The sequence below is a fragment of the Petromyzon marinus genome, unplaced genomic scaffold (assembly GCF_048934315.1).
Source record: "Petromyzon marinus isolate PM22_M1 ecotype Great Lakes invasive population unplaced genomic scaffold, UKy_Petmar_22M1.pri1.0 PM_G_Scaffold_14, whole genome shotgun sequence".
Classification (NCBI taxonomy): Eukaryota; Metazoa; Chordata; class Hyperoartia; order Petromyzontiformes; family Petromyzontidae; genus Petromyzon; species Petromyzon marinus.
Window position 1 is genome coordinate 1,760,959 of NW_027422695.1, and position 8,377 is coordinate 1,769,335.

The following is an 8,377-nucleotide window of genomic DNA, read 5'->3' on the forward strand; positions in this document are numbered from 1 at the left end:
CACGTGGTGAGGCGCAGCCACGTGTCTACCCCAACTGGCGATCTTCCCATCAGCATCGGGGCCCCTGACTTGTCGCGGTGAACTTTCGGGGGCCCACCACAACTCTACGCACACTGCCTCCTCTCTCTCTCTCTCGCTCTGGTAGAGTTGGCTTCAGGACGACCGTAACTCCTCTCAGGACAATATAATATTACCGTGGAGGCCTTCTGTTGAGTTTGTTCAGGGCGGCACGGCGATAAGGGGGCGATAACCGATGAACGCAGACGGGGCGGTAAGATCACAGCTCACGGGCAGAAAAAGCTCGGTGGCTTTTTTGCCACCGCAGCCACGATTGAAGGGAGGCATTCAGCCGGCAAACGACAGATCGTAGCTGACGACGTATTTGCGGATTTCGGATTCGCTCCGAATTGGCGAGGAATTTTGAACACGCGGACATTTCGTGCAACTTTTATTCATAGGTTTCAACAGTCGACACGTAACCATCCGTGACAATTACAAAAACACATTGAACATTCCAAAAAAGTAATGCGTGCACACGTCATGTGACGCGTGTGCACACGCAACTATAAAAATACTGTGCTGTCAACAAACATGTGGAGGAACTGCGTTAACCAGTCCCCCAGTACTTAGAGGTACATTACGCTCTGCTCCAGAAATGTTTCTCTAGAAATCTCACCAACGAAATCTTTTTTTGTTATTTTTGTTCACATCAACACTCTTCTGGGAACTTTGACAAACCATATCCTCGTGTATCCTTATTGTTCTTGTATAAAGCTCTCATTGGATTGATTGTAAGGATACTTGGAGCAATAAACATAGCGATGGAATAATACAAAAAGGAGGATTTACCCTTACTGGCAATAAGGCGGCAGGTGTTAAGATGTTCAAACACGAAACGGACCCCTGTTACAAGGCATCCAGTCTGCATTAACCACACATACTTGCGGTAAACTGTTCAAACAAATATCCTTCGGTAATGTATGCATTGCCCTTTAAACTAATTGGCCTACACAACAACATGGACTCTTACGATGGGTGTATCTCACACTCTCTGGGTGCAGTGCCTTCTGCTAATAATTCCTAACTCCAAGCCAGCACGCATTCTAGGGAAACGTTGAGAGCCCTGCTTGTAGGAGAGATTGTGAATACTGCTGAAATATATTTCCATTCTCTCTTCACGTGAAAAACACATGCTTGTACTGGCAGGAACCTCCTGGTTATTACACCACCAGCCCACAGGGGATTATTGTTGTGTCCGTCCGTCGTGCATCCAAAAATGGGAGGGGAGGGGCTGGGTGGGGAGGGTGAGGAGGGGAGGGTGGGGAGGGGCTGGGTGGGGGGTGGGAGGGGTGGGGCTGGGTGGGGAGGGACTGGTCACCCCGTGGTGCCCTTATAAAACTCAACGCTTAACCTACTCACGCCGGCTTGTGCCCGCCCTCACAGTCGGACCTATTTGTGGAATACACCACACTGCCGTTGACCCTGGCCATTGACCGAGCAACCCAACGTTCCTACCAGCTCCCTCCGCAGGAGAATGTGTTTATCGATGAACCTTCTTCAAATCGGAGATTTTTGTAACATTTTAGCTGTCACGGTGGTCGCTGTTCGTAACTACGCCGTACTCTTCTGCACCTTATAACAGGGCAAATTGTCTGAAATGTACAGCGATTAAAGGTTTCAGTCGTGAGGAAGCGTTTGTTAATAATGTGGGCTTATTAAAGTTAGTCACTGTTATGTTGCCCCCAAAGCAGTTTGTGGCATGCGATAACCTTAATGTGTGTCCTCTGTTACAAGCTATGGAATGTAATTTAATTAATCATACCTCATCATCACCACTCATCGTGTACTTATTTAACCCTCTACAGTCGATTTCATTAATGCGATGAGTGTTCTATATTGGATAATTTAGAGGGCTTCAATCGACGGGCTTGAAAGACTCCGGCTACAGCTTATATAAAACTGTCATCTCTTTCCCAAAAATGTTTCTGCAGTTTGCCCAACGGCCCACAGCAGCATGTCACGCGGAACTACCACCAGGAGCCACGGCTTCCCTACGCGCATGGCGATCAAACCAACATTTTAAATTCTGAAACCCAGAATTATTCGAACAAATCACCTTTTAAGATGGCAATTTTTGCGCGGTCAACTCGCCGAACTTAACCCAATATAATCACGGCTGGGCAGCTGAAACATTGATTTAAATGGTTGCTATATCAATGTTTCTGAGCCCTCACGCTCGGTTCGTGACTACTACAACACGACCATTTAAAAGGCCCTTCCCCCCCCCCACCCCCGTCTTGTTCGACCACGTCTTTCTCCGCAACGGCGAACCGTGCATCCTCACCGACCCTCCTCCCGGCGGGGCGGTCTCCTCGCGCAAACCCGGAGCAGCAGCAGCAGCTTCACGTGCTTCTCCAGCCTCCTCCCCCCCTGCTTCCTGCGCCCGCGCCCGCGCCGCCGCCCCGCGTCGCCCATGGCGCCGAGCAGCAGCTCCCGGACGTGGGCGGCCTTCCCTGCGCCGCGGTGGGCCAGGCACGACAGAGGCAGGCGGCGGACGCCGCCCGCGAACCGCAGGGTCGCGGCGTCGCACGGGCCCTCTGGCCGGGGCGGCGGACGAGGCGGCGGCGGCGACGGAGGCTCTGCAGCGGAAGGAAGGGAAGGAGATGTAAAGCGCGTTGTTCCGGGATCACCTTTCGCAAGGTGGACTTTTCACCGTACTTATTTCGCACTGCACGTAGCCAGCTCGTTCGCTAATTGGGAGGCGCGGGCGTCGTGCCAGCTTGCAGTCAGGCAACCGAGATCCGTTCCGGGTTGGCGACTCAGAACATTCTAGATTTAAAGCTTTCGTGACTGCAAGGATCCATACTCAGCTTAAAGGTCCGCGGTCTGAGCGTGGCTGTGTTTCACTCCAGCGCTGTCCTCGAGACAGCCCGGTCCCTTCACCTGATGAAGGCCGCTTGTGTTGTGGCCGAAACGTCGTGATTTTTGTTGTTTTATTTTTACCTACGTGACTTTACCGAATAGAACCAAAGAGTATGGACTCAGAAAATGCTTCTGTAGCCAGCGAGACCGCGTCAGCGTACCTCTCGCTGTGCTACCGGTCGGTCACGCGCCATCGCGTGGAATTTAGCGTCTCGTTCAAGTGGCGAACATTCCTATCGTTTTCTATTCCTGCAACGTGGAGAATGCACCGGCGACCTCTTCACGATTACGTTACAATTTCTCAAAGACGTACACGCACACACACATCCAAAATGTACTGCGGTTGTAGTAGTCTTTTTAAACGGATAAATACGTGACCGTGGACCAGATTGCGAACGCGTGTCCAGCCCGGAGCGCTCTCCCCAGTGGGCACGTGCGGCATCCGCACCGGCTGCCCTCCGAGGCCAGTAGCGCGGTCCTCCGACGATGCCGTTGATATTGTTGGTTCTTTCGGTAAAGTCACCACGTTGAAGGGAAACAATAAAGTAATAAAATATATATAAAACAATACAATTCTCACGACCGTTGGTTTTTTCACACCTGATGATGACCGCTTGCGTTACGGTCGAAACGTCGTGAGAATTTTATTGTTTAATATATATTTTATTATTTTATTGTTTCCCTTCTACGTGGTGACTTTACCGAAAGAATCAAGAATATGAATCCACTGCCGTCACGAAAGCTTTAAATCAACATTTGACGCCGTCGATCTACGGTTGCCGCTAAAACGACGCGTCCGTATGGAAAAAAAAGCGAGCGAGAGAGCGGTCACCTGCCGGCCCCGCGTCCCCACGCTCGCGACTCCACGCGGGCGCCCGACCAGCAGAGCGCGTCGTGCGTGGAGGCCCCGGGCAGCAGCTCCATGGAGCCCGGGCCGGAGCAGTTTGTGTGTGGGCGGCACGGGGCGTCCACCGACGCCTCGGGGGAGAAGAATCCCCGAGGGCATGGGGCGCAGCGCGTGTCTTCGCGCGGGGATCCTGCGGAACAACGGAGACGCGAGACGGGGGGGGGGGGGCGCACGGGCGGGCAGAGACGCGGGACAAAATGTAGAGATGCGTAGAGAGAGAGAGAAAGATGAGAAGAGAATAGGCATAGATTTCGATTTAAAGCTTTCGTGACTGCAAGGATTCATCTTCTTTGCTTCTTTCGGTAAAGTCACCACGTAGAATGAGAATAAAATAATAAAATAACACAATAAAATTCTCACGACGCTTCGGCCACAACACAAGTGGCCTTCTTCATTGTAGCTCTGTCGTCCCGACAGGTTTGTTCCTTTCACCTGAAGGCCACTTGTGTTGTGGCCGAAACGTTGTGAGAATTTTATTGTGTTATTTTATCATTTTATTCTCTTTCTACGTGACTTTACCGAAAGAACGAAAGAAGAAGAATAGGCATAAATTGGCGCTGGGAGATAACTGGGAGATAGGAGAGTGGAGATAAGATTCCCCCCGACTTGACGAGCACTGGCCGGCGGGGCACAGTAAATACGTTTACAAATGAATGATCATCAAAGGAGTGAAAGTAGGAACCAATTGATTTCTGAGTGGGGTAGAAATCTCGCGCTGCGTGCGAAGGAGCTCTGTCCCGATGGGCGCTGGAGATTGAAACAATCTCCAGCGCCCAACAGGAATAATGCGCGAACGATTTAACCTCTAGCCAATGAATGAAGAATGCATGAACGGGGAGTTTGGGCGTTCATGCGTTTTTCGCCGCAGGGATCTGTTGACGGGGGAGGCCACGCGGAACGAACCCTTATCGATTCAACTAATTAAATCGGACGCAACGATTGAGCGGCATCTTTGGTCACGGGCGAATCGATCGCCGGACGAATGGCAACGACACACGTGGTGTAGCCCAGCCCCTCCCCGCCCACCCCGCCCCGCCCCCCACCCCGCGCGTGCCTTTGGTGACGACGCCGTGCCCGGCGGCACAGCCGCTGTGCCGCTCGCAGAACTCCTGCGGCAGCATCAGGAAGGTGCCCGGCTCGCACTCGCACACGCGGTCGTGCGTGGGGCTGCACTCCTTTGCGAGCCGCTGGCCCTCCTTGCACGGCGGGCCGCAGTAGCGACACCGGTCCAGGGAGTTCCAGAACTGCGTGTAGTGGCGCGGCGGGCACGGCGTGCAACGCGCCTCCACGTCGGACGCGTCCTCCAGGAGGAGCTGTTGCTGCTGCTGCTCGCTGGCCTTGGTGGAACACGGCAGCGAGACGTGGTGGCCCGGGGGACACAGCCCGCACGGCGGCTGGGAAGGTGAAGGCATCGGCGAGACGTCTGCCGACGCCGCCGCCCCCGTCATCACCACCAGCAGCAGCAGCAACATCGTCGTCGTCATCGTCGTCATCATTGTCATCGCTAGCGTAGCCCCGATGCGATCTGCGAGGGGGGGGGGGGTGCGGGAGGAGCGCGCACGTTTTGTGTTTAAGCACAGGCGGGCGGGAGATGTCGTGCGTCGCGTTACATCGCTGGTGCGTCGTCACCAGCGACCGGTGAGAGACGGCCGTGGGTTGGCGGGAGGGTCTTCATCTCCGCCAAGGATCGAGCGTGGCTGACGACAACGATGACCGCGTGGCTGACGACAACGATGACCGCCGCATCGAGATCAGCAAGGCGGGGGGGGCGGTATCATCGCCGACCATTCGATGGGCACCGATGCGATCACCACAATTGTTGTTCGGCAAAGAGATGGACCGCGCGGGGGCGCAACGAGACGAAGGGAAAACCGCAGAGTTCAAACGCGAGTTCACAGACAACGGGGATAAAACAATGAGACAAATTATACATTACTCATTGTGTTTTTTCGGTAAAGTCACGTGTGTAGGAATACCATAACATTATATTAAAACAAATCAATCACGTTTCGACCGCAACACAAGCGATCCTCATCAGGCGTAAGAAACGAATCACGGAGGCAAATACAACAAGGAGAGACGAGAATTCAACAAACCTAAGGAAAATTACGTGATACACAACCAGTCAGGTCAACAACACAGACACTTACCTGGCGGACCACGAATTTCAGAAGAGTGTTAAATTTCGTGTTCAACCTCTGGATTGAACATACCAGCATAGACAGAGTGAACAAATACGAGGTACAAGTCAGAAATACAGAGACACCAAGAGGCAAGGACGGACAGAGAAGTGAGGTCGGATGAAACGGAAGCCTTAAATAAGAAGTGAAGGTGGGGGGAGGGGCCAGAGAGAAAGGACGGGGCAGGAGGAAACGTCGTGATTTATTTGTTTTAATATAACGTTATGGTATTCCTACATACGTGACTTTACCGAAAAAACCAATGAGTAATTTATGCAGTCACAGAAGCTTTAATTCTTTATTAACACACTTCTACGGGGAAGTTACCTTTACGTCGTGATTGATTTATTTTAATATAACGTTATGGTATTCCTACATACGTGACTTTACCGAAAAAAACAGCAACTAATTTATGCAGTCACGAAAGCTTTAATTCTTTATTAAATAATCCATTCTTCTGGAATCTTCTCGACACAATCGGATCGTGGTGGTGGTGGTGGGGGGGGTGGATGAGAGGACGGGGATCTTGGGACATCGAGGTGGGGGGAGGGATACGGGGAATGTTTGGTGGGGAGTGCGAGGTTGTATGCCGAGTGGATCGCCACATCCTGCCGCACAGAGAGACATCAGCAGGGGACTCAAGCCCCAAGCCTGGGGCAGTGTCGCGAGCGACTTTGGCATTTCGCCTTGGCGAAACGCTACAATCACGTATTCCAATCACGGCTCCAACTCTTTATCAATCGCACGATTTGTAATAATAATAGGGTTTTTCCCCTTTTTTTCTGGCAACAAAACTGAAACCTTTTAACAAGGAATCATGTCTACTGCATTAACCACAATACCTGCAGCCAAAATGCAAACAAAAACATACTATGATAATATATGTGGCATTGTCCCTTAGAAAGAAAGCCGTCCCTTGGTGTGGACCAACCAGTTTCAAGGTCAATGCATTATATATTATCATAGTATGTTTTTTGTTTACATTTTGACTGGAGGTATTGTGTAAAGTCACCACGTAGAATGAGAATAAAATAATAAATTGATAAAATAAAATAACACAATAAAATTCTCACGACGTTTTGGCCACAACACAAGTGGCCTTCATCAGGTGAAGGGACGAGACTGTCTGGAGGACAGCGCTGGAGCGAACAAAGCCAAGCTCAGACCGCGACCTTTAAGCTGTGTGAGAAGAAACAGAGCGCCTTGACAAAGGAATTAGCATAGGATTTAGCATTGAAACGGCTTGTGTTGTGGCCGAAACGTCGTGAGAATTTTATTGTGTTATTTTATTTAATCAATTTATTATTTTTATTCTCATTCTACATGTTGGTGACTTTACCGAAAGAACCAAAGAAGATGAATCCTTGCAGTCACGAAAGCTTTAAATCGAAATTCCGACTGGTGCTTTTTAATCGATTTGTGTACACGCCACGAGGCTCTCTCCGCTCGTCGCGTTCACCGCGGCAGGGAGTCAAACTTCGGCCCCCACTGTCTCAGGTCACGCTCGATGTACCCAAAGACAAAGATCCCCCGGGTAGCCTCCGGCAAGACCGCCGGGGGCAAAGCGCTGCCGGCGAGCAGGGCCGCGAAGGCCGGGGAAAGGTTGCACGAGGCGGGAGGGCGGACCAAGCGCCAGGGCCGCACCCGACGAGGAGCTCCCTCGAGGCCGAGTCGACCACCGGGGGGCACGGCCAGGAACGGCGCGGGCGTCCCCACCGCTCCATCCTCGCCGCGTCCCGTCTCTTACCTCGGGGGGCGTGGAGGCGGTGCGGAGCCCCGGGCGACTGTGAGTGGAGTCGCCCTTCGGATGTGCCGCTCGCCACTCGCTCGCTTCTCGTCGACTTGTGGGAAACTCCCCACCACCACCCGCACCCCACCCACGTGCTCAGCCACCGAACAGCAGAGCCAAGGGGCGTGGGCGGAAGTGACGGGCGTGGGCAGGAAGTGAGGCGTGGGCAGGAAGTGAGGCGTGGGCAGGAAGTGAGGTGTGGGCGGAAGTGAGGCGTGGGCAGGAAGTGAGGTGTGGGCAGGAAGTGAAAGTGACGGGCGTGGGCGGAAGTGACGTAAATGGGCGGAAGTGAGGCGTGGGCAGAAAGTGACGGGCGTGGGCAGGAAGTGAAAGTGAGGGGCGTGGGCGGAAGGGACGTATATGAGCGGAAGTGTGTGGGGTGGGGCGGACAGGGGGGGTGATGCTCATTGCTGTGGCTTGTCACGTGTTCCGTAATGTAAGGACCAAGTCAGTCCTTACGCTTTGGTTCTTTCGGAAAAGCCACGTGACTTTACCGAAAGAACATTTTATTTTATACGTAGGTATCAAATAAAATATATATTTTTTATTTTATACCTACTACGTGACTTTACGGAATGA

General features: G+C 52.3%; 1 protein-coding gene across 1 annotated transcript; it reads right to left on the reverse strand.

The window, feature by feature from the left end:
* Nucleotides 1–437: 437 nt before the first annotated feature.
* Nucleotides 438–8,091, reverse strand: LOC142910197 (uncharacterized). Its single transcript, XM_076059884.1, has 4 exons — nt 7,757–8,091; nt 4,884–5,354; nt 3,755–3,959; nt 438–2,639 (listed from the first exon to the last, which is right to left on the reverse strand). The coding sequence occupies exons 2-4, from the start codon at nt 5,329–5,331 to the stop codon at nt 2,231–2,233; spliced, it is 1,062 nt and encodes a 353-aa protein (XP_075915999.1). The 5' UTR covers nt 5,332–5,354; nt 7,757–8,091; the 3' UTR covers nt 438–2,230.
* Nucleotides 8,092–8,377: the final 286 nt, after the last annotated feature.

Coding starts and splice junctions, on each gene's coding strand:
- LOC142910197 (XM_076059884.1), bottom strand. CDS start 5,331: ATGACAATGATGACGACGATGACGACGACGATGTTGCTGCTGCTGCTG. Junction 3,960..4,883: donor GCACGGCGTCGTCACCAAAG/GCACGCGCGGGG, acceptor GTTGTTCCGCAG/GATCCCCGCGCGAAGACACG. Junction 2,640..3,754: donor TGGGGACGCGGGGCCGGCAG/GTGACCGCTCTC, acceptor CTTCCGCTGCAG/AGCCTCCGTCGCCGCCGCCG.